General features: G+C 42.1%; 1 protein-coding gene across 7 annotated transcripts in view; it reads left to right on the forward strand.

Moving 5' to 3' along the window:
• MATN2 (matrilin 2) overlaps window positions 1-26,724 on the forward strand; it is a 145,899-nt gene that overhangs the window by 49,398 nt on the left and 69,777 nt on the right. For 5 of the 7 annotated variants that reach the window (XM_077846690.1, XM_077846689.1, XM_077846688.1 and 2 more), the window contains exons 4-5: window positions 3,361-3,483; window positions 24,869-24,991. In XM_077846690.1, coding sequence (XP_077702816.1) covers window positions 3,361-3,483; window positions 24,869-24,991 — 246 coding nt within the window. The remainder of the gene's footprint in view (window positions 1-3,360; window positions 3,484-24,868; window positions 24,992-26,724) is intronic. The other 2 variants (XM_077846686.1, XM_077846687.1) reach the window with 2 other exon arrangements.

Consider the following 26,724-nt stretch of genomic DNA (forward strand, 5'->3'; position numbering starts at 1 on the left):
AAGGACTCTCTGCAGACCAGTGGCATCCAGGAGGGGGCTGCCTCCTCCCAACACGTGAGCAGCTCCGACAGTTCCCATGCATTTGAGGTGAGAAGGAAGGACGATTTCTAGAAAAGGAGGTGGATGGTGCTGCACAGACAAAATGCTAAGTGTCTGTGCTGAGGGGCCCTAGACACCATTCATGCCTTTATTCTACAGATAAAGAAACAGGTCTAGAAGGGCTACCCAACTTACTTGAACTCCTCTCCCTTGTTCAGGTAGAGGTGAACTGGAGCACCTTCTTCCCTTCTCATCCAAATCTTCCCTTCTCCTCCAACGCACTTTCCGTGAGACGAACTTACAGTCTCCTGCTTCTGATTCTTTTACAACACATGGCCAAAACAAGCTGTAGTAATGAGCTGTCACTCCAAAACCCTCTTCAAGAGTTTTTGTAATTTCCCCATTTGACAGGTGAAGAAAGGGAAGTTTAGGGAAAATAAGTAATTCATACAATGTCACAGTAAGTGGTGAAGCAGAGCCTTCAGGCAGTCTGCTTCCAGGAGTCGCCCTCGTCCCCACTGTGCTGCCTGCTGCCGAGGCCTGCTTTCTCTACCTCACATCTCCTGTTCCCTTAATTAGTCTGCCAGGGTCCTGGTGAGAAGACAGGCAGGCACCAGGCTCGTCACCTGGGCCTTACACCAGTGGCTAACTGCTGTGCTGCTGGTTGCCTGGACTTGAGACTTCCTTCATTACCCAGGAGAGGGACATGCTGAGAGCTCCTCAGAGACAACCCCATGCCTGTGGGCCACTGGGCTCCAGCCATCCGGGAAAGGAAGAGAGCCTTCCAGGGTGCATAGCAAATGCAAATTAAAAACAGGATAATGATTTTCCACACTCATGACTGTCGGAAACTTAACATTGTGATAATCCTGAGTGCTGAGGTTTTTTGTGTGGGAATTGTTTCTCTTGTGCTCTGCTGGCGTGAACCACCTTGCAAGGCAGTTACGCCACATCTATTCAAACCAGGACCGAGCTCTAGTGAAACCACTGCACATGTGCTCGAGATGTGTTTGAGAATGTACATCTCAGCCTCATGAAAGTGAAAATTTGGTGACTGCTCAAGTGATGGCTTATGGGGAAATGGCTAAACACGAGGAAGACTCGTAGGACCAATCAATAAAGTGATTGAAAGGAATAAACTAGACCTAATGTATTTGATCAAATATAAGATACACAGTTGATTCTCATCATTCTCAGAATTATGTTCTGTAAAGTTATGGTGAATGCTGAATTTGCAAATACCGAACCATGGCTCCTAAGGGAAATACAGAATTAGGTTCCTATAAGCCTCTAGTGTCCACATTTTTGTCAACTGATAACATATAACCTTGTTCTATGTGTTTAAAGGCACTTTATTCAACATATATGTTGCTTCATTAACACTGAACTCACAGCCAATAGTACTATTATTTCTGCAGGCATGCAATTGATTTAACATACATTTTCCCTGTGAGGCGCCTCAGAGCCTGCTTGCACTTAGGAGCACTAGACACACTTCACAAGCGCCTCGTGTCAGCAAACACCAGCACTTCCGCGCTCTGCTTGGGGCCATGCTAAACAGCAAAATCACCAAAAAAAAAAAAAAAAAAAAAAAAAGCACCAAATTTTTTTAAATGTGGCACTAAATAGTGTTTGAAAAAGATACCTGTTTACCATCTGAGAGCTGCAACAAAGAGGCAGGGCTTCGCTTTATCCCACCTCCGCTTGCAATGTGCACGTCAGCAGATTCACATTTTTCATCACTGAGCATGCCGCTGAATGAGTGCGAAAGCACTCTGAGTATTGATTTCAGGATTACCAATAAATCTTAGTGAGTAGGCGAGTTCACAAATACGGAGTCTGTGAATAATTAAGATCAATTGTACATGGTTTCACATTTTAACATCTTTCAAATTGGGGTGCATCTTAGAGTCCCTGAAAGACAGTATATACATCAATACAGATAGCATCTGTGGTCAGCATTGAGTGGAAATCCAAGCTGACAATCAGCACATATAGAATGAGCCCACATATGTAAAATAAGACAATAAACCTCCATGCTTCCCTTTGCTACATATGGCTAACATATGGAGCAGTCCCCCAGGGCACTGTTCTAAGCACTTTACTATCTTAATTATTTTAACCTTTACAAAGCCCTTATGAGGTAGGTGCTATTTTTTAATCCCCATTTTATGCAAATGGAGGTTAAGAAAATTGCCTAGATCACAGAAATAGATTTTTTTTTTCACACCAAAGTAAAACTGATTGATTGGATTTTAATCTATGAACTTTCCAAACATTGTATCTTAACAGGAATTAAAACACAAACAATTATAAACTCACAACAATCATTCTAAATTGTATTGTTAAGAATTTTAAAACTTTTACTCCTTTTATTTCCCACAGTATTTCTTACTTAGGAGTAATGAGACATGAACGTAAGGTATGTCATCAATTTCATCAATAGCTCAATTTTCCTAAGTGCTGGATTAATGAGATTGTTCTTAGCTTTTGAAAGCCTCTTTTATTTTGGCTTCATAAAAATATATTCCTGCATATGGACATCTTTTTTGTTTATGAGAACACTTACATAACTTGTACTCTGTTTATAATGATGCTTGTTAATTTTAAATATGTTCAAGTTGAATTATTTGAATAAAGTAATAAACTAAGATGTAAAAAAATGAGAATTTTTATGAGCTCCAGATAGACTTATGCAAGAACTGATGTATCTGAAAGTCAAAGTACTTCAGAAACTAAATGCAGAAATATTTTAAATTGAAAAGACAGAAAGATTATGGAAACATGGAACTTAGACATGGATTTTTTACTCCAAAATATTCTGTGTGACACTTCGTATATTAAAAGATTGCTCTGGGGATTTATGGTCCTAAAAAAACTGTTGACTCTTTACCACATCCTCATTTAACTAATAGCTTGTCCTCCACCGCCATTGCTGCTACTGAAAATCTACGCATTAGCCAATGCCCCCTCGGGTATCAGCAAACTTTCTGGGTCCCTAGTCGAGTATTATTAATTGAACCATGAAATTTCTGTTTTTTGGTAGGTCATTTTTGACCCATTTTTATCAGCTATATCACATGTCAACCTAGTATCATTTCTCTTTAACTCTCTGTGGCCCTTGATCTATATATTGCTGATGGCATTTACCTAGAACTGACTGTCCAACCAGAGGCTCTAAGTCCCCTTGAGGGTAGGGACTGCAGTTTGTTTTCCTTTCAGTCCTGCTTTCTCCTTGACAGTAGGTTCTGAATAAATGTGGGTGGATGAAGTCAGAGAAGGCATCATCATTGCCTTAACTTGCTGTATCTTCCCTTTCAGTGGTCCACATGTGCAGCGTCCTGGAGCATAACTGTGCCCACTTCTGCATCAATACCCCCGGCTCATACGTCTGCAGGTGCAAACAAGGGTACATCCTCAACTCAGATCAGACGACTTGCAGAAGTAAGATTGCTTTGCTGATGTATCTGTACTGTCCTCCTCTGCCCTCACTCTCTGCTCTCTCAAGGGCCTCTTTTTTTTTTCTTTTTTCCATTTCGTTTTTTTTAATAATAAATTTATTTTTTATTGATGTTCAATTTGCCAACATACAGAATAACACCCAGTGCTCATCCCGTCAAGTGCCCCCCTCAGTGCCCGTCACCCACTCACCCCCACTCCCCGCCCTCCTCCCCTTCCACCACCCCTAGTTCGTTTCCCAGAGTTAGGAGTCTTTACGTTCTGTCTCCCTTTCTGATATTTCCTACCCATTTCTTCTCCCTTCCCTTCTATTCCCTTTCACTATTATTTATATTCCCCAAATGAATGAGACCATATAATGTTTGTCCTTCTCCGATTGACTACATTTCACTCAGCATAATACCCTCCAGTTCCAACCACATCGAAGCAAATGGTGGGTATTTGTTGTTTCTAATGGCTGAGTAACATCCCATTGTATACATAAACCACATCTTCGTTATCCACTCATCTTTCGATGGACACCGAGGTTCCTTCCACAGTTTGCCTATTGTGGACATTGCTGCTAGAAACATCGGGGTGCAAGTGTCCCGGCCTTTCATTGCATCTGAATCTTTGGGGTAAATCCCCAACAGTGCAATTGCTGGGTCGTAGGGCAGGTCTATTTTTAACTCTTTGAGGAACCTCCACACAGTTTTCCAGAGTGGCTGCACCAGTTCACATTCCCACCAACAGTGTAAGAGGGTTCCCTTTTCTCCGCATCCTCTCCAACATTTGTGGTTTCCTGCCTTGTTAATTTGCCCCATTCTCACTGGTGTGAGGTGGGATCTCATTGTGGTTTTGATTTGTATTTCCCTGATGGCAAGTGATGTGGAGCATTTTCTCATGTGCGTGTTGGCCATGTCTATGTCTTCCTCTGCGAGATTTCTCTTCATGTCTTTTGCCCATTTCATGATTGGATTGTTTGTTTCTTTGGTGTTGAGTTTAATAAGTTCTTTATAGATCTTGGAAACTAGCCCTTTATCTGATAGGTCACTTGCAAATATCTTCTCCCATTCTGTAGGTTGTCTTTTAGTTTTGTTGACTGTATCCTTTGCTGTGCAAAAACTTCTTATCTTGATGAAGTCCCAATAGTTCATTTTTGCTTTTGTTTCTTTTGCCTTCGTGGATGAATCTTGCAAGAAGTTACTGTGGCCAAGTTCAAAAAGGGTGTTGCCTGTGTTCTCCTCTAGGATTTTGATGGAATCTTGTCTCACATTTAGATCTTTCCTCCATTTTGAGTTTATCTTTGTGTATGGTGAAAGAGAGTGGTCCAGTTTCATTCTTCTGCATGTGGATGTCCAATTTTCCCAGCACCATTTATTGAAGAGACTGTCTTTCTTCCAGTGGATAGTCTTTCCTCCTTTATCGAGTATTAGTTGACCATAAAGTTGAGGGTCCACTTCTGGATTCTCTATTCTGTTCCATTGATCTATGTGTCTGTTTTTGTCCAGTACCACACTGTTTTGATGACCACAGCTTTGTAGTACAACCTGAAATCTGGCATTGTGATGCCCCCAGATATGGTTTTCTTTTTTAAAATCCCCCTGGCTATTCGGGGTCTTTTCTGATTCCACACAAATCTTAAAATAATTTGTTCCAACTCTCTGAAGAAAGTCCATGGTATTTTGATAGGGATTGCATTAAACGTGTAAATTGCCCTGGGTAACGTTGACATTTTCACAATATTAATTCTGCCAATCCATGAGCATGGAATATTTTTCCATCTCTTTGTGTCTTCCTCAATTTCTTTCAGAAGTGTTCTATAGTTTTGAGGGTATAGATCCTTTACCTCTTTGGTTAGGTTTATTCCTAGGTATCTTATGCTTTTGGGTGCAATTGTAAATGGGATTGACTCCTTAATTTCTCTTTCTTCCGTCCCATTGTTAGTGTATAGAAATGCCACTGATTTCTGGGCATTGATTTTGTATCCTGCCACACTGCCAAATTGCTGTATGAGTTCTAGCAATCTTGGGGTGGAGGCTTTCGGGTTTTCTATGTAGAGTATCATGTCATCGGCAAAGAGGGAGAGTTTGACTTCCTCTTTGCCAATTTGAATGCCTTTAATGTCTTTTTGTTGTCTGATTGCTGAGGCTAGGACTTCCAGTACTATGTTGAATAGCAGTGGTGAGAGTGGACATCCCTGTCTTGTTCCTGATCTTAGGGGAAAGACTCCCAGTGCCTTTGGGAATGATATTTGAGAATGATATTTGCTGTGGGCTTTTCGTAGATGGCTTTTAAGATGTTGACGAATGTTCCCTCTATCCCTACTCTCTGAAGAGTTTTGATCGGGAATGGATGCTGTATTTTGTCAAATGCTTTCTCTGCATCTATTGAGAGGTTCTTGGTTTTTCTCTTGCTGATATGATGAATCACATTGATTGTTTTACGAGTGTTGAACCAGCCTTGTATCCCGGGGATATCCTACCCGGTCATGGTGAATAATTTTCTTAAAGTACTGTTGGATCCTATTGGATAGTATCTTGTTGAGAATTTTTGCATCCATGTTCATCAAGGATATTGGTCTATAATTCCTTTTTAGTGGGGTCTTCGTCTGGTTTTGGAATTAAGGTGATGCTGGCCTCATAGAACTAATTTGGAAGTACTCCATCTCTTTCTATCTTTCCAAACAGCTTTAGTAGAATAGGTATGGTTTCTTCTTTAAACGTTTGATAGAATTCCCCTGGGAAGCCATCTGGCCCTGGACTCTTGTGTCTTGGGAGGTTTTTGATGACTGCTTCCATTTCCTCCCTTGTTATTGGCCTGTTCAGGTTTTCTATTTCTTCCCGTTCCAGTTTTGGTAATTTGTGGCTTTCCAGAAATGCGTCCATTTCTTCTAGATTGCCTAATGTATTGGCATTATATATATATATATATACCTGTTCATAATATGTTTTTAAAATCGTTTGTATTTCCTTGGTATTGGTAGTGATCTCATATGAGAGAAACTCATTTATGATTTTATTAATTTGAGTCTTCTCTCTCTTTTTTTTAATAAGGCTGGCTAATGGTTTATCTATCTTGTTAATTCTTTCAAAGAACCAACTCCTGGTTTTGTTGATCTGTTCCACAGTTCTTCTGGTCTCGATTTCGTTGAGTTCTGCTCGATTCTTTATTAACTCTTTATTAACTCTCTTCTTCTCCTGAGTGTAGGATCTATTTTCTGATCTTCTTCTCCTGAGTGTAGGATCTATTTTCTGATCTTCTTCTCCTGAGTGTAGGATCTATTTGCTGTTTTTGCTGGGTGTAAGGTTAGCTCTTGTATTTGAGTTCTTTCCAGTTTTTGGATGGATGCTTGTATTGCGATGTATTTCCCCCTTAGGACTGCTTTTGCTGCATCCCAAAGATTTTGAACGGTTGTATCTTCATTCTCATTAATTTCCATGAACCTTTTTAATTCTTCCTTAATTTCCTGGTTGACCCTTTCATCTTTTAGCAAGATGGTCCTTAACCTCCATGTGTTTGAGGTCCTTCCAAACTTCTTGTTGTGATTTAGTTCTAATTTCAAGGCAAATTGGTCTGAGAATATGCAGGGGACGATCCCAATCTTTTGGTATCGGTAAAGACCTGATTTGTGACCCAGTTGTGGTCTATTCTGGAGAAAGTTCCATGTGCACTTGAGAAGAATGTGTATTCAGTTGCTCTCAAGGGCCTCTTGAATTCATCTTTGGCCCCTCACCGAACCAAGTTAGCATCTCTCTAAGAAAAGAGAGGAGGCTTTATAAGATACTCATGTATTTTATGTTGGCCTCCAGGCCCCAACACCCTGCTATTGCAGTGCCTGGACCAGAGTCTGACACATAGTAGGCCAGAAGGAAGAGTTTGGAAGACCGTTGGAGGCACCTACTTAGAAGTTACCTTTGGGATTCATGAGCTGGTATCTTTTACTTCCAAGCTGTTCTTTACGGGGAACCACTGGAGAGCCTTTACATTCACTGTCTCTATTAACTGTACCCTGAGGAATGGTTTCTGAATTTTATTCTCTTCTCTGAAGCATTTACTTAGGGTGAGTTATTAACACTGGTTGGGAATGGTTATTCAAGTTCTGTTTTAGAAGTGTGTAGGGATCTAGTCGCTTTGGCAAGGACACTTATAGATCTCCTAAATAAAAAAGGTCAAAAGATAAAATGCAGATAGAAGTCACATTCTCATTTTTTTACCAAGCCCCCAAAACAGACAACATACTGACATTTGAGCCAGCAAGAGGTAATCTGCCTCTCAGAGGAGAGAATTACCTCTACACTGAGTGTTGTGCCTATGTATATATATTTTTAAGTTGTAAGTAAACCCACACTATGTTAGCCCATAGACAACCAGGCTACCAAACCAGGCTTACTCTGGAGTGTGAGGAACATCACCCCATATGGAAGCAAATAAAAGTCAGCTAATCTGACGCACAGTTTGTGCAATGCATAATTGTCATTATACCACATGGTAAGCAATTAAGCATTAATGGAAAGCACTTGCACAGATGGCTGTAATTAGTATCACATTTATAGAGCCAAACCACATTTTCCTGTTTTCTTCTCACTTCATTTTCAGGGTTGAGAGTAGTTGGATAGAGGCCTCCTATCCCCCCAAATTAGACAACATCTGCTTGACTCCTCCAGTTCTCTGGCCTGTGGAAGGACAAAGCCCTTGGACTCTGTGAATCTCCCATGCTCTGTGTTCTTTGGCTCCTCTCAGGATTCCAGATTTTTGAGGGCAGCCTGAATCATCCTCATCTTCTGCTTGAACCTCTGACCTTTCTTCAGTTTCCACAACAAAATTCATTCACAGAATACTCATGGGCTTAACAGAATTCACTGGAGAACTGGGGGAGCCCTAGCGAGGTCACTTCACACACTGCTCTGCAAACAACCTAGGCATCTTTTTTAGACCTCTCCCTACCTTCTTTGGGAGCTGTGCCTGTCCCCTCCCTGGGGAGCCTCTTTGGGAGCTCCCCTGCCCCATGGGGTTTCTCTGAAGCATATTCAGCCTTTAGGCACCCTGCTAATGGCCTTCTTGCCCTTCCCTTCTAAGAGCACAATAAATTCCTCCCCTTGTCTTCTGCCCAATAGTCTGCTGCAGTGAGGGCATCTGCTAACATCCACTTTCCATAGCCTGGCCTAGTCAACTCAGAGGAATTTTGAGACTAGCAAATAAAAAATCAAAAGTTCTCCGCTCAGTGTCATGAGCAAGACCTACCCCCACCAGGTTTTATCACTTCCTGCCTGGTCCCACTTCTGGGCCCCAAGCACACCCCCCGCCCCAGGCTCTCCCCCAGTATTGGTCTGGCCCGGGCTCCTTTCTGGGCAGGGCCAGGGGTGCAAAGAACGTGAAGCAGAAACTGCCCAGGCTTCAGACGGACTGACCAGGTGGAAAGGTGAGGTGGTCCAGGGCAGAGGTTCTCAAGCTCCATTAACTAAGAACCCCTCAGGAAGCTGATTGCCCCTAAGGTCTTACCCCCTAGAGATTCAGAGTTGACAGGTCTGGGGGTGGGGCCCAGGAGTCTGCATTTCCCATGAACTTCTTCTTTTTTAGGGGGAGAGGGAAGAGCTTCCAGTTAAGGGAGGAAGGAGGGGGGCTAGAGCCAGGGCTCTGCCGTCCTGTCTCACCCAAACCTCCAGTCACCCGGAAACAGATCACCTGTGCTGTTAGCACCGGAGTTAGCTGAATTTGGTAGTCATGGGGAGCATTTCTCTCTCTCTCTCCCTCTCTCTCTCTCTCTGTCTCTCTCTCTCTCAGACAAAGGTGATTAACTCTTTGGTTTGCATGTCTACACTTGTGTGTGGGCCAGACTTCAATTTCAATCCCTACATTACTGCTGTGCCTGTCTCTTCCCCATCTGCTGATTTAAACTCCTTGACTCAACTTCCTCACCCACAGGATAGGAAAGCTGGTGACAAATTAACATCATCTATCCTATCAATACGTCCTGGTTAGCCTGTGGTTTCAGTCTAGTAGATGGTTAAAAGGTTGTGCCAAGGGAAGGCTGGGCCATTCCTCGACCTCTGTTTATGAGCTGCTTGCAGAGACCTGTGTCTGCCAACATCGAGAGAGACTCAGTGGCCCTGGAGAGGAGTGAGACACTGCTCTTTCCATCTTTGAGCATATAAAATGTGCCTGCACCATGCACACTACTGGAAATAAAAGAGTGAATAAAACAGCAGTGTTCATGCTTCTTGGAGCTCACATGCTTGCATGGGAGTAATTAAGATAAACAACCAGGGCAGCCTGGGTGGCTCAGCAGTTTAGCGCCGCCTTTAGCCCAGGGCCTGATCCTGGAGATCTGGGATTGATTGAGTCCCACGTCAGGCTCCCTGCATGAAGCCTACTTCTCCCTCTGCCTGTGTCTCTACCTCTCTGTCTCTGTCTCTCAGGAATAAATAAATAAAATCTTTAAAATATTTTTAAAAAATAAAATAAAAAATAAATAAAATAAACAACCAATATAACTGCAACCATGCAATCAGTGATTGCACCAGAGTGATTGCAGCCCATGAACAACAGCTCAGTGTGCTGTACACAAGGTCAAGCCTAGCTAGAGTCAATTCACTGATGAAGTGTTCACTATGTATTAGGAGCTCTCCTAGTGCTTTATGTGTTATTTCATTTAATTCTGAAAATGAGCTCTTAAAGTGGGTTTTATCATTCTTGTTTTACAGATAAGGAAAAATAAGGTATCTTCCAAAAAAGGTCAGACCACGTACTCAAGGTCATATGGCTAGTACTATGATCAAACCAGAATCCAAATCTTGTTAATATGTATGACTCCAAATTCCTAGCTCTTTTTTTTTAAAAATTCCTAGCTCTGATGTGTGTGTGTGTGTGCATATGCAGGCACGCAGGCATACACACATACACACCTACACCCATATCCACCATTTTGTATTGGTTCCTATCTGTTTGGAGGGAAGAGGCAGACACAGCTAATTCAGAGATTCTTCAAGTGGAAATGGACATTGGCTGTCAGACTTTTACTCCCTTCCCCATAAAACCCAAGAATCCTATTCCCTCCTGGTGTCCAAGATGGATGATGTTGTTTGTCCATTCTCCACCTGGTACATGACGTTGTTGCAAAACACCTCCATTCAACTTCCAGATAGCATGGACCAAGCTGAAATCCTGCTTTCTATGATCCTCACCTTTGATACTATTTCTCCCAGCTAAAGCTATATACCAGAAAGTATATTTTCTTTTCCAAATAGAGAAAAACCTTTGATTATTGAAGAGCATTATCTCCCCATCCCTCATTAATTTTCTCTTTTTCCAGGGAAGCATAGACACATCTTTAAGTAAGTGGGTTTGGGGTCTCTTCACTGTCCAAATAATGCTCTTCTGGACACTAGTTGGTCAGTGTCTTAAAATGTGCTCTTCCATTCAAAGACTAGATCAACCATATTAAATAAATATTACCCTCCAAGTCCTGCCCATATGAGCATTTTGGAATGTACTGGAAGTCAACATGGTGGATTCTTCTGTCCTCTAAAAAGTCTTCCCCACCCAATACCACTATATGACATATATGCAAAAATGTTATCATAGTGCCTAGCCCATTGGGCTCAATCAATAGAAGTTTATATCCTTCGCTCTCCCCATGTAAAAACAACAATGGAAATGGGAAACACCCTCATGAAGTAAGCCTGTCTTCACATATTTGTTTTCCCCGACCATTCCCTTCTCCTTGAATTCCTTTCCCACTAATAAGAAAGAACTTTATCTTCTTTCCTTTTCCTTCTTTATGTTTTTACATAAGGAATTTTTCCTTTTTGAATATTTAATCTATCTGGAAAAATATTGAAAACACAACATTTAAAAAATTTCACATGGCAAAAAATGTAAACTTTCTTATCCAGCTTTCTCATTTTTTCTCTCTCTCAAGAACCATACCAAATGCATTTTATTGCTTTCATTCTTCAGATATGTTCCTGACATTATTTTTTCCAAGCTACACAAATGATTTAGTAGCTTATATTTCAGAGTTTAATGAAGGGGCATGATCCAGAAAAAAGTCATATTGTTAAAGAGAGAAAAGAAAATTATAACCAACATCCCTCATGAATTTAGATGCAAAGATTCTTGAAAACTTAGCAAATAGAATCCATATTTATAGTCTATAATCAAAACCAAATGAGGTTTATCCCAAGAATGTAAGTTCGTTTTAACATAATTCACCATATAAACAAATTAAAAAATGAAAAAATATATAATTTTAGTAGATGCAGAAAAGGTACTCAACAATACCCACCATTCATTCATGATAAAAACTCTCAGCAAACTAGCAATAAAAGGGAAATTTCTCAACATGATAAAGGGTATCTACAAAAAAACCTACCATTAACATCATACTCAAGAGTGAAAAGTAAATGTTTTCCTCCTAAGAGAAGGAACAAGACAGTATGTTCATTCTTACCACTTCTGCTCAGCATTGTACTGGAGGTTCTAACTGATAAAATAATAAAATAAAAAGAAATTAGAAAGTAATACAGATTGGAAAGAAAAAGTAAAATTGTCCTTATTCACAGACTCTGTGATTGCTCATGTGGAGCTGGTGGAATCTTAAAAAAGCTACTAAAATTAATAAGTGACTAATTAATCTTACTACTCATTAGCCTTAGTTGTAAGATACAAAATCAATATACAAAATTATTTGATTGGATTTTTATAATACTGGCAACAAAAATCAGAAATTAAAAAACCAGGACTGCCTGGGTGGCTCAGTTGGTTAAGCATCTGACTCTTTTTTGTTGTTGTTTAAGCTTCTGACTCTCTTGATCTCAGCTGCTCAGGTCTTGATCTCAGGGATGTGAGTCAAAGCTCTGCATTGGGCTCCATGCTGGGTGAAGAACCTACTTAAAAAAGAAAGAAGAAAGAAAGAAAGAAAGAAAGAAAGAAAGAAAGAAAGAAAGAAAGAAAGAAAGAAAGAAAGAAAGAAAGAAAGAAAGAAAGAAAAAGAAATGAAATTGAAATACCATTTAGAATGGCATTGGAAATATGTAAGTAGCGATAAAGTGACCAAATTGTGAAAAAGACAAAAAATTTCTGCAATGAGTTAAAGAAGACCCAAATAAATGGAGAGGTATACTATATGATGGAATGGAAGGCCTAACCTGGCTAAGATGTCAATTCTTTCCAAATTGATCTATAGATTCAAAGCAATCCTTATAAAAATCCTAGCAGACATTTTTAGGTAGAAACTGACAATCTGATTCCAAAATATATATATAAATGCAAAAAAAAACCTACAATAGTCAAATGCAGTCAATTCCATTAGCCATGATGGCTGTAAGCCTCTGTGAACATTAAACTAGCAATTAATTGCTAGATCATTTTTCCTAGAAGAAATACAGGGTTAGATTCTTGTGAGCCTCTGGCCACATCGTCGCTGAGTATATAACCTTGTCTTATGTGCGTTTCTATTTAAGGAAACCTTATTGAGTATATATTGTTGATTGGTTAAAATTGAACTCACAGGGCAGCCCCAGTGGTTCAGTGGTTTAGTGCCACCTTTGGCCCAGGGTGGGATCCTAGAGCCCAGGAACGAGTCCCATGTCGGGCTCCCTGTATGGAGCCTGCTTCTCCCTCTGCCTGTGCCTCTGCCTCTTTTTGTCATAATAAATAAATAAAATCTTAAAAAAAATTAAACTCACAGCTGCCAGCACTATTACTCATGCCCGAATGAAGATCATCTAATTACATCTTTTCTTCACAAGGCACATCACAGCCTTGTTGCATTTAGAAACACTGGACAGCACTCCAGCACTACTCTTGAGGGCCATTTTAAACAGTGAAATCACCCAACAAAAAGCACAAAAGGCAAAAAACATGGCACTAAACAGAACACTAAAAGGCTGCTTGTTTGTAATATGAGAGCTAAAACAAGAAGGCAAAGCATTGCCTTTTTTAACCTTAACTGGGACATGTGTGCATCGGGTAGCTCAAATTTTTCACAATTCTGTGCACATCCATGAATGGCCATGGAAATACTGCAAATACTGATTTGAGTTACAAGTAAATTTTAGAAAGTAGGTGAGTTTGCAAATATGGAATCTGCCAATGACTAGATCAACGAAAACTCTGATAAAATAAAACAAAGCTGGAGGGGTTAGATTATCTGATTTTAAGACTAATTACAAAGTAATAGCAATCAAAACAGTATGTATTGGTGGACATCAATGGACCCAAATATAGTCCAGGAATAGACCCATACACATATAGTGAACTGATTGAGAGAAATGCCAAAGCAATTCATGAGGAAAGAATAATGTCACCAAATGGCGCTACAACAATTGGATTGCCATGTGCAAAAAAAATGGATCTTGACCCTCACTTCATACTATATATAAAAATTAATTCAAAGCTAATATTAAATCTAAATATAAGAGAGGAGACAATTAAATGTCTATGTGAAAACATAGGAAAAATTTTTTGATGACCCTGGGTTTGGCAAGGGTTTTTAAAATATGATATAAAACACAAAAGAAAAAACTCAATAAATTGAACTTCATCAAAATTAAAACATCTGTGGGTGCCTGAGTGGCTTAATCAGTTGAACAACTGGAGTCTTGATTTCTGCTCAGATTCATGGGATCGAGCCCTTGCATGGGCTCCATGCTCAGCGCAGAGTCTGCTTATCCCTATCCCTCTCCTTCTGCTCATGCTCTCTCTCTCTAAAATAAATAAAATCTTCAAAAAATAAAAATAAAAATATTTGTTCTTCAAAATAAACTACTACCAAAATGAAAAGGTGAACCGTAGATTGGGATAAAATACTTAAAAAACATATATCCAGCAAAGGATCTTAGAATATAGAAAGAATTCTTAGAACTCAATAATAGGAAAATAAATAATCCAGTCAAAATGGGCAAAAGATTTGAACAGACACTAAGCTAGAGAAGATATATGGATGGCAAAGAAGGCTGTGAAGAGATGTTCAATATTATTAGTCACTAGAGAAATACAAATTAAAACCACAAAGAGATACCACCATTCTTCTACTAGATTGGATGAATTTTTAAATATTGACCATAATCATGTTGTCAAAGTTGGCAATGGGAACTGTCATCATTCCTGGCAGGAACATAAAATGGTTCACCATCTTTGGAAAACAGTTTAGCAGTTTCTACAAAGCTAAATATGTACCTACCTTATGACCCAGCCATTCAATTTTTAGGTATTTATCCCAAATAAAGTAAAATTTATGTCTAAACAAAGATTTTTTTAAAGATCGTATTTATTTACTTATTTGAGAGAGAGAGAGAGAGAGAGAGAGCATACAAGCAGGGGGAGGAGCAGAGAGAGTGAGAATCTCAGGCAGAGTCCATTCCGAGCATGGATCCCAAGGTGGAGTCCTATCTCAGGACCCTGAGATCATGACCTGAGCTGAAACCAAGAGTCTGATGCTTAACAGACTGAGCCACCCATGTGCCCCCTATGTCCAAACAAAGATTTGAACACAAATGTTTACAGCAGCTTTATTTGTAAGAGTCCTGAACTGGAAACAACTGAAACGTCCATCAATAGGTAAATGGATAACAAATTGTGATATATGCATACAGTGTAATAGTATTAGGCAATGACGAGAATGGGCTTTTTTTTTTTTTTTTTTTGAGAATAAACTCTTGATATAAGCAGCAAGCTAGATGAATTTCAAAATAACCATGTTGGATGAAAGAAGCCAAACAAAAAAGAGTGCATACTGTATGATTCCATTTATAGAAAATTTTAAAAGTTGACAACTAATCTATGTGACAGAGAGCAGATTAGTGGTTGCCTGGGGGTTGGGGGTGGGCAGTGGCAAGGGAGTAGGCTGAGGGCTTCCCAAGGGGGATGAGGAAACTTTGAGGGTTTGGGGGTTATGGATATGTTCTTTATCTCGATCATGGTGATGATATGTTGATATGTCAAATTTATCAAATTGCATACTTTAAATGTGGGCATTGTATTATATGCCATTTACAATTTAATAAAGGTAATCTATTTAGAAAGTCAGAACAAAGTGGTTTTGGGAAGTAAGTGGTGCTGAGACAAAAGGTTGCAAGAGATTGGAGAAAGAGTCATGGATCAATCAGGGAAGGTGTTGTGGAGGAGGGGGTTTCCTAACAAGGCGAAGAGACATGCAGAGCTTGTCTTTGAGGGTGCTAACTAGACCAGACTGCCTATCTGGAACAGTTTGTTCGGGGCATTAGTAGGGGCTGAGAGAAGGAATGCAAACAAATTATGGAGTGATTTTATTCTCAAGGTGAGTCCCAGCAGCAGTCTTTGGTGGGTAGAGGGGCTGAACACAGGTGTCAATATAAAACTGCATTTTAGTAAATTGACTTAAGCAGTGATACATGGGATTCAAATTGGTAGAGAGTGGGTGGAGAAGTATCAGCCATCCATCCATTCACTCATTCATTCATTCATTCATTCATTCATCCAACACTTCCTGGTTCCCTCTAGGTACTTTTACGGGCTGGTAGGAGAAACATGAGTGTTTCTCTTACATGTCTGAGACCCCGGAAACCCTCAGATCTTGGTTTCCCTTCTGTTCCACACATACGGAACAGAAGATGAAAGATGCAATCATTTTAAAATTCTAATCAGCCCAGTGAGCTCAGTGCATGCTTTCTTATGCCCACAGAATTAATTAGGAGACCACAGCAATAATTCCAATGCCAGGGAGAAGTTTATGACATGAGGTGGGGGAATGGGAGGTGGAGAATGGTAGCAGAATTTAAAATGATGGATAACTTCAGAGAGGAAACCTGGTTTTGAGGGAAAACTAGTGAGTCTGAGAAGGAGCCCACACAAGTGGTTGGATGCAGCTGAAGATGAAGGCATTAAGTTCAAGGCAAATCCCTGGCTGGATGTACTGGTGCTAGTAATTGACCCTGAAAATGGATAAAATCTTGGAGGGAGAAAGAGAGTATGGAAAGGAAAGCTCCGGGTCAGAACTTTGGGCTGCCCAGAGTGGGAGCAGGAATAAGAATGGAAGAACAAGCAGGCTGCCTCCATGAACAGCCAGCCTTCAGCTTCTGGATAAGCAGCACAGCCCCCGGTGCTGCTGGGACCGCTGATGTGAGCAGAAGCAGAGGCTGCTGAGCAGAGGAAATGTGGGTACGAGCTCCCTCTCCACCCTGGCTGCGGGGCCCAGGAACTTGGAGATGGTTACTTGCAGCCTGCTCACCCTCTGGTTGGGCCAGGCTACAGGGTTTAAAAAAGAAGGAGGAGGAGCAGGAGGAGGAGGAGGAGGGGGAGGAGGGGAAGGAGAAGGAGGAGAAGAAGAAAAAAGGAAAGAAAAATCTGGCTGAGTGGCATTCTCATGGGAGAACTGACCTGACTGTGTATTAGTGGAGACACGGTGCTGTGAGAGAATCACCACACATCAGGGGAAAGTGAGTTTGAGGCTCCTATAGCTTCTTCTCTGCTTTCCTATTTTCACAAGCACCTAGACAAGTGGTTCTCCAAGTAATGCCCCCACACAGCAGCCTCAGCTTTGCAGGGAAACTGGTTAGAGATGCAAACTCCAGGCTGGACCCTCATGCTCCCAATCAGACACTTTGCGGTGGGACCTAGGAATGTATGTTTTAACAAGCTCTCCAGGGGATTCTATGTAAGCTGGAGTTTGAAAACCACTGACCTAGGCATTTTAAACTAGATCTCTCCCTAAGAGACTCCACTCAGTAAGGAGTTTATATTAAGAATGTGATGATGTAATGGCATTTGGAAATTGCAAAGTGCTCTACAAGAATAGGGCACAATTTGTGCATGTTTATTTTGATCAACCTCATTTGGTCAGATTTACTTATGTTTTTAAGGCTTTCCAGGATGGGGGATTGGAAATCTTCCCCTTTTCTTTTCCCTTCTCAAAAGAGAACAAAAATCTTGTGAGTGATTAGGAGAACTGATTGAAAAAAGAATTCAATAGTTGGGGAGAGAAGGATTCTAGGCACAGCTGGGGTTTGCCTGAAAGGACAGGTTTGTTTTTCTCAGGGACATTGGGTTTGTTTTGTTTCCTCTAGCATTAGAAGCGCAAGGCTAATGACTCACATTTACTGTTAAAAGTCTTTAAATCCCAACTGGAGCTGTCATAATAAGATTAGTGCTTTCAGGCACCATGAAAGAAGGGGGATGGTCCCCAAAACGCAGGTTTAGGTTCACTCTAGAAGGGCTTTCAGACTGGTGCAAGCGGAAACCCTATTGTTTCCCACTTGAGTGAAATAACAGCCCTAATAAAACATCTCTCTTTGCTCTCACTGGGATAGATAATTTGTGATTTCTACATCTCAGGCTAAATAAAAAGGAGCCATTTAAGAAGTGGTCATTTAAAAAGTGGAGCGTGTCTTTAAATATGTTTTTGCCTTAACTCCAAAGCAGGGATTAAACTGTCATTTGTGTGAACAGCATGCAGCATGGCTTGTCTAAAACTTTGAAAAGCCAGTAAAATTTGATTTGGCCTGGCATGGTGTCAGCCACAGCCTTTATCCCATGCTCCTCGTCCAGCATAACCAGATGGAGGTTTTCCAAGTTCTCCAGCTGAGGCACAGTGCCAGGGTTTCGAGATCACAGATGAAGGCAAGCACTTAAATCTAGGATGCATGCGAGCCTAGGGGCAAACACTAGGGGCTTTGAGCACAACTTTGGGGCTTTGAATTAGCAAACCTTCACTGATTTATTTCATCTGGGAAGACTCAGCAGCTGCAGCTAATGTCTGTCCCTATAATTCATGAGGAACTAAAAACAGGTAAATTCTGTTGTCAGCTCTGTGCTAATGATTGCCTTCTGGCAAGACGTTGCTTGAGTTTGGTGAGATCTTTTGTTGTAAAATTCCAAATAGTCTACCTGGCTCTATCAGATCAATTCAGCAGAGAATTTACAACGCAAAACTTTGTCAAGGATATGTTGATGCTCTTTAAAGAAATCTGAATCTGTGTCTACGTAGGGGTCTTGCAGGCATCCATAATGTGACACTATATTGTAATTGTGACGTAGGCAAGGATCTGGTTGAGGTCTGCCTCTCCGCCATGCTTCACTGGGCTGCTACCTCCGAGACCTTTCTTGACCCCAGTCTAAGGAAGAAGGAGGCCAGCATTTGCTGGGTGCCTACTGTCTGTCAGGGGCTTTACTCATCTCATTATCTCAACTAGCTCCACAGTGTTCCCTCCACTTAATTATTTAACTTTTAGGAAATTTGGATCTCACAGAAATTACTTACATGAATCAGGATGCCTGGGTGGCTCAGCGGCTGAGCATCTGCCTTCAGCTCGTAGCCTGATCTTGGGGTCCTGAGATCGAACCCCACATTGGGCTCCCCGCGGGAGTCTACCTGTGTCTCTGCTTCTCTGTGTCTCTCAGGAAAAAATAAACAAAATCTTTAAAAAGGAAAAAAAAAAAAGGCAGGAAATCGTGTGAAGTTATGCAAATCATTTAGCTGAAGTCAGGTCTGGCTCCAAAGACAATCTTCTTTTCACCCTGATTGTCTCACTTTTTTCTAAAAAATACTTTTTACTTATTAAAGATACGGAGAGAGACACAGAGAGAAGCAGGCTCCATGCTGGGAGCCCGACGTGGGACTTGATCTCAGGTCTCCATGGTCACACCCTGGGCTGAAGGTGGTGCTAAACCACTAAGCCACCAGAGCTGCCCTCCATCTAAACAAACATAACTGCTCTTTGTCTCCTTCTCCAAGGTCAATTCCCTTCTCCTTACTTTTCCTGTTACCTCCCTTGAGTCTTTGTATAAAAGAATCTATTTTGTGAGCCTACCTTCTGACCACATTATAGAAAACAGAAGTTCCTTCCACATACCCAACTCACTCTTCCTGATAATTTCGTCTTGCAGCACTTAAAAGGTCTGATATAACATATAGCTTTACATGTTTGTTTTGTCTGGGCCCCGTCAGTGGTGTGCTTGTAAATGGTTCACAACCCATCTCCAGGGGGGAGAAGCCCTAACTTGTGAGGATTGTTGATTCCTGTGCTGTAAATACTGCCAACATGGCCAATTTCAGGCTGCCCACCTGGCCTTGCTGAATGCAGAGTAGGGGAGAGGTGTGCAGGGTCTGTCGTGTGGCCCCATACAACATTGGCTCCCCACTTGAATATCAGCTCCAGGGGGACAGAGACCAATTGATAGCTTTTTAAAAATCTGTTTTATTCACTGTTATTTTCCCAGTACTTTGACAAGTGGATGAATGAGTGGATTTGGTCATTTCAATATATTTTTAAAAATTGACCATACGCCAGACATCATGATGGGTATTTGAGCTGGAGTGCTGAGCAAAACAAGCTCTGCCCTCCTATGGTAGGGAAAAGAAACCTTCAATAAGGGGTTTTTTTTTTTTTTTTTGCTTCTTTTTTTTTTATTTTCTTGGGTTATTTTTTATACATTTATTTATTTTGTATATTTTTAAATTGGAGTTCGATTTGCCAACATATAGTATAACACCCAGTGCTCATCCCATCAAGTGGCCTCCTCAGATGGGGTGACTGGGTAAATGAAGTGTTAAACTATGGTTGTGGTAAGGAAGACGGTGAGGGGAAACTTGACCAGGGAGTGGTCAGGTAAGAGCCACCTGAGTACTCAGGGTTGGTGGTAGTCATGTCCACTCCGCACCTACCACATGAAACACGTGGTATTATACCAGCATCCTGAGGAACATCAAGACTCATCTCGTCCCTCTCAGAATTTTCAGCCTAGATAAGATTGATGAGAGAGAAATGCCTAACAACTCCATGTTTATATAGCATGGACATGGATTCATTCTCTCATTGCTAAGTACTTTTTTAAAAAATATTTTATTTATTTATTCATGAGAGACACACAGAGAGAGGCAGAGACACAGGCAGAGGGAGAAGCAGGCTCCCTGCAGGAAGCCAGATGCAAGACTCCATCCCAGGACCCCGGGGTCACGCCCTGGCCGGAAGGCAGACACTGGACCGCTGAGCCCCCCAGGCACCTCTCTTGCTAAGTACTTATTGAGCACCTACAATGTGCCAGGCACTGTACTAGGTACCAAGGATGTAGCAGACAGCAAAACAGCCAGTTCCTTAGCTGCCACCACAATACCGGGGTCTGCAGCCGGGGGCTGGCTCTCAGATGTTACTGGACTCTGAGTCCTCTTCTTGTACTGGACCACTTCTGGCTGGGGACAAGGACAGGTACAGAGGTGCAGGAAGAATTTTGTTCTCACCACACTCTTCTTGCCAGGGTCCCATTTTGATGGAGGAGAGGATTTTTAGGCCCGTAGGGACATCCGTATTGGGAGACACGGAGTGTGGGCAGAGGAACACTTAATGGAGCACCAGCTAATGCGCTCGGACAGGATGCCAGGCTCTGGGAAATCTGTGAGTAAGATTAGGTCACATTCCAGTGGGGCAGACAGACATGATCAGGTCTTTCCAGTACCACTGGATAAATGTATAAGTGCTGGAGTGGAGCCCAGAGGAAGGAGCCTCTAAGCCTAGCCAGCCTGGAGAGGTCTTCCTGGAAGAGGTGACATTTGACTGAAATCATGAGCCACGAATGGGAGTGGGTGGGGCGAGGGGAGTGGCGGAGGAGGGCAGCCACCAAGCACGGAAGGCTTGGAAGGACAATGGGGACTCGGAACTCCCTGCTTCTCCCCTCCCCCATAGTTGTATTACCCTCCCAGGCTGTGAGAAAAAGAAGCGTTGTTTTTCAAAAGCAGAAGGAGTCATCCAAAGATTTGTATTTGTTTCAAATGGAAGTGACTACTGACAGAAAAACAACATTGTTTTGTCAGGACCCAGTCTGTATTTATTCCTTTGTCTTTGTTTGATTAAGCTAATCCCTCAACGGTTTCCCTTAGGACCATGCAGATCCTAGTGGCCATAAATCTCCAATATTATAAAAACAGTATGAAAGTACCGCCCACACAAAGCCAACTGGCAAACTTGCTGCTTGTGGGGCCTGTCTTCTGGGATGCGAGGATAAGCCTCCTGTTCCACCACACTCTGCATGCACCCTCGCACCGTGTCTGCAGTTCTGTCCGCCATGTGGAGAGGGAATCGAGGACCGTGCTAATTATGAGATTTAAAAGAGGAAACTGAGCCCGGCAGTCCGTGGACATAGAGGGGGAGGCTGACTCCTGGGTCTAGGCACCTTCCCCTCCGCTGACTGTGAGGCCTCTACCCAACCCAACGACCCCCAGCCTGGCTGCACGCTGCAACTGTCTCCAGAGCCTCAGCAGACCTCGCTGCCTGCACCCAGCCCCAGTCAGTCTCGCTCATGGAAGGGGTGCCCTGAGCATCTGGTGGTGCTAACCGGTAGCCAGGGTTGGGCACTGCTGCTTGTCAGCCAGCACTTGCAGTTGTTCACAGGCTGTCCTGAGGGTCTCCCAGCCTTTGCTTGAGAGAAATAAGCATTGCCTCTCTACCTACCCCTTTGGGAGAAGTATTGTGGAGAAAAAGATGACTGCCTCAAGGTCTTGGTTCATTGCTTTCAAAATGCTGCTTTCAAAGGGATTCCTTTGTAACCTGTTGGAGGGTTTTCTATTATTATAAAAGCTCACGTTCTAAACTCGTGTCAGAAAATTTGAAAGCATGGACCCCTGGGTGGCTCAGTGGCTGAGCGTCTGCCTTTGGCTTAGGGCATGATTCCAGGACTCTGGCATGGAGTCCCACATCAGGCTCCCTGCTTGAAGGCTGTTTCTCCCTCTGCCTGTGTCTCTCTTTCTCTCTTTCTCTGTGTCTCTCATAAATAAATAAAATCTTTAAAAAAAAAAAAAAAAGAAAATTTGAAGGCAGATCATTCTAAGTAAGAATAAAAATCCCCTGTACTCCCACCATGCCTTTCTAACCAGCATTAGATAGGCTTCCTGCTGGCCCCCAATGGAGGTAAAGCAGCAGCCAGAGCAGAGAAGGGAGGCAGACCCAGGTGATGAAGCCCTTGCCCCCCCACCTCCAGAGATGGCCTTAGGGTTCAGGGCTGTAGATTGTTCCAGTGTCCTGTGGTGACCTCCAGCCACGAGGCTTTATGCAGGCTCTTCCTCCTCCCCATCAGGGAGCAGGGAGTGGAGCAAGGGAGACACAGTAAATACATGCCTGCATAAACGCCTATGCACTTAACATGGTGAGAGATGCCAAGGGGAGAAGTGCAGGGATGTGAGGTAGCTTGTAGGGGAGGCGGCAGGCTCTGGCTCTGAAGAACAATTGAAGATCCTTGTACCAGGAGGTTGATTTTTCCATCAATGTGCAAGCAAATCAAAGCTCCTTCAGCATGGAATTCAAAAAAACTTGCCACTATTCCCAAACAAAGCAGTAATTTTTATTTAACAGCTAGAAGCCCTTTAGGTTTCTAAAGGAACCGCCAGATCCCACCTTTTAAAGGTCAGCTCAGGTGGAATCCTCTCTCTCCCTCTTGATGGATTTTACCCTGACTGGTCCAGTTCGCCTGCTGAACAGGATTGATTTCTCAGCCTGCCTTCCGGCGCTCTATCATCTAGTGTCAGCTGTCCTTCCCTCCTGCTACTTCCCTTGGAATTCCCAGTGCGGAATTCAGCTATCATGCCTGTCCCGTTTTCCTCATTTCTGCACATTTACTCACACTGCTCCCTCAGCCCAGAGTGCTTTTCTCTTTCTCCATTCTCTTACCTGCCAGCTTTTTCCAATCTACTCTTGACCATGGGGCTAGTTTGTTCTACCTCAGGACCTTTGCATTTGCTATTCTTTCAATCAGAAATGATCTTTCTAGAACTTCTCTTTACTAACTCCTAGAATACAGCTGGGTGACAGCAGGAGACACTTCGTCTGTTTGGTTCACTGCTGTATCCCCCAATGCCTGAAACAAAGGAGGTACTTCATTTACTGAACAGATGAAGAGTATCCTATGATTCAGATTTTTCTTAGATCTCTGGCTTAGGCTTGTAATGAACAGTAGGTTTCGTCATTAATTATTCACTATGATTTTTATGTGAGGTTCTTGGTGTCTTTTTTCTATCTGAATCCACTGGAAATCTCTATTGGAGTTCCCAATTGAAAATCTAAGCTATAAATATACTGGTAAGAGATAGAAGAACTTGCATCTATAATTTTCTTCATCTACTTTATCAATTTGGGAATGAAAATACTTCTTTTAGTACATGAAAGCCAGAGTCCCTGTTTGTACAATCTTGGACATTAACATTTTTTAATGTAATGATGCAGATTTTATTTTTAAAAATGATATAGTGCATTTGACAGAAGTGATGAATGAATCAGCTTTTATCTTCTTATCAATTTAATATTTTATATTTATCTAAAAGCATAATAAACAATAAAACAATGATACTGGAGATTACATTAAAGTGTAGGCATTAGACTCGGGGATCAATCAAGCTTTCTAGTTAATTGAGTTTTCATCATAGTGAATAACTTTTAACCAGAGAAAACTCTTTTAACATATTTGATCCCTTTAATGAATGCCCTTTGGTTTTCTTCAACTTTAATGGTAAAATCACTGGAAGAGCTAGTTACAAAACCAAGCAATTTTCCTTTCTGAGAAATCACATCATGTCAGCCTGTTTTCTTGCAAAGAAGAGACAGAGTCAGTGATGGATTGAAAATGTGTTTAACCTTTTCGCTCTCTGATATATTTTTAGTTTCCTTGCAGTAAGTGCATTCCTGTGAGCACATTCTTACATTGCATTTGTGTGAAGAGCCAGGGCTCAGAACATCATAAATATTTGACTCAAATGGGCCTGGTAATAACTCCATATCTCCCTAGTAATCTTTAATACCTCTTTGGCTTCACATTGTCCTCATTTGCTACTGGCGTGAAGAAATGGAGCTCAAAGAGGATTTCTAAAGATGGTTGTGGTAGACAAATGGAATGAGAAAGATGTCCCAAAGGACAGATGCAGAATTGGGACCTGCCATTTTGGCGGTAGGGGTGAATAGCAGGTCTTTTCACTGTGCTCTCTCTCAGCTTCCCCCTCTGCAAAATGTCAAAAGCTGTGCCAGACTATCCCAGGTACACTGGTGAGACTGGGGTTGCAAAGCCTTTTCATTCTCAAAGAACAGGAATGGTACCTGATGCAGACGAGTACAAAGGCTTGCTTGTGATACCTTACAGTTCTCAGGAGTCATCAAAGTGTTTCAGAGCATTTCCATGAATATGAGGAAAAGACAAAACCCGGTGTTAACTTGAAATTCTTCAGTGCATTTAATAGAGTTGAATGATTCCAACTTTTAAAGATATGCTTTTTATTTATACATAGAAAGGCATCAAAATGTTAACAGCAATTGTCTCTGGATGGTAGAATTCCAGTGGAAAGGGATTTTGAAAGTGAGTTTAACAAGTGCTTGTGGCCTGGCCACATGCCAAGGGTCATCTCCTTGAGTCGTGTTCTAATGGCGCCCCTCTGCCCCAGTCCAGGATCTGTGTGCGGCCAAGGCCCATGGGTGTGAGCAGCTCTGTGTCAATGTGCTCGGCTCCTTTGTCTGCCAGTGTTACAGCGGCTTCACGCTGGCTGAGGACGGGAAGACGTGTGCGGGTGAGTACTCCTCAGCCTTGTCAGTGAGGAGGGGCTGGTTGAACATGGCAAGGGGGTACAAGGGCCTCCCACGGATCTCAGGTTCTCCTATGACTTTCAGCTAAGTGCTCGGTGCTCAGGTCCAGTTGTTAGAATTTGAACTTTGAAGACATCACTTATGGCTGAGGCTAGCATCTTCTCATTCTAGGTCCTCAGCCCAAGGCATATTTCTGATAGTCTCTGTCAATATAATTATCGCTTTATATACTGAGTCCCCTGAAAAGGACTGGGCAGGGTTTCATCAAATGCAGAGGCTGTTTGGGATGGCCTGGCTTCTGCATCACTCACGTGTGGCGCAGGAGATTCACTTGTTGCCAGGCAAGATCGGTGAGTGGCCCCTCAAAAATGTAGGTGGCCATCCTCCTCAGTATGGATCTGCAGTTGAGTGGTCCAAGTGACCACCAGGAGTAAGAGCCCAGCTGTATGCAAGAAGACACCATTGCCAGAGAAAAGGAACAGTTGCCTGGAATGCAAGCCCAGGGAATAAGTGGCCAGGGCAGTGCTTGGAATTTCAGGCAGCAGCTTGCAATCAGTTGAGTGGCTTCCCACTTGGGCAACTCCACGTTGTGTGACCCAGTGAGAGGTGGGAGGGGTGGGAGTGGCATCTGATTTCTTCAGTGAAGGACAGTGATTCTCCTTGGCACCTGGAGAGCAGGACAGCACGTCCCTAAGGCCACCTCCCGGTTGTCTACAAGGCCCCTTAAACTTGCACGATCTCATTCATTCTTCATCTACCAAACGGTGCCTGGCAAGCAGTAGATATTCAATGAACTGAATTCAGTACTTATAAGGTCACAAATCTGGAAGCAACACAAGGGAAAAGACTGGAACCTATATATTCTGGCTCCAAACCCTCCATTCTCTCTTCCTTATCCCATTGTTCTCAGAGTGTCTTGTTATGTCTCTTTTCACAGTGAGTGATGATTATATTGCACATAGAATTCACACTTTCCAGCACACTTTGATTCTTAGCTAAGGATGTGAAAGGAAAAAAGCCACAAAATGAAAAGTACAGGTGGCACCTTCTTCACAGGTGAGAATAGAATGGGCTAGTTTGCTTGTTTTTACACACTCATGGGAATGAAAACTGCCCTCATTGAAGTCCACAAATGAAATCGGTATATATTATGCAAGTAATATACTTTCATTGAGGATAAGGATTAAACAGATGAGAAAAATCACTTTAAATAGTTTGTTGTATTTTTCTGCCAGACTTTCCCCCATACAAATATCTAATTCAAGGGGCACCTGGGTGGCTCAGTGGGTTAAGCGGCTGACTCTTGATTTTGGCTCAAGTCCTGACCTCAGAGTCACGAGATTGAGCCCCTCAGCACAGTCTGCTTGAGCTTCTCTCTCCCCCTCTCCTTCTGCCTTTCCTCTTGCTTGTGTATGCACATGTACACACAACACACTCTCTAAATAAATAAAAATCTTGAAAAAAACTTATAAAAATATCTAATTTAAAACATTTTGTTAATGTTTAAAAAATGAGGTCATACTGTTTATTTTGTTTTTTTCCCCTTACCAGTTGTTAAATGGGTAGAAACTTTGGGGGCTGTTGGGTCAGAAGGAAATTAGGCCATTGGGAATAAGGCCAGTGGATAAGATTCAGGAAAAGAGTTAGGGTGTCTGGTTAACTGGGTGAGGGAAGGAGCAGGGAAGGCCCAGGGCTGGTGTGGGTGACAGGGAGTAGA

Source organism: Canis aureus, chromosome 14 (assembly GCF_053574225.1).
Source record: "Canis aureus isolate CA01 chromosome 14, VMU_Caureus_v.1.0, whole genome shotgun sequence".
NCBI classification, from domain to species: Eukaryota; Metazoa; Chordata; class Mammalia; order Carnivora; family Canidae; genus Canis; species Canis aureus.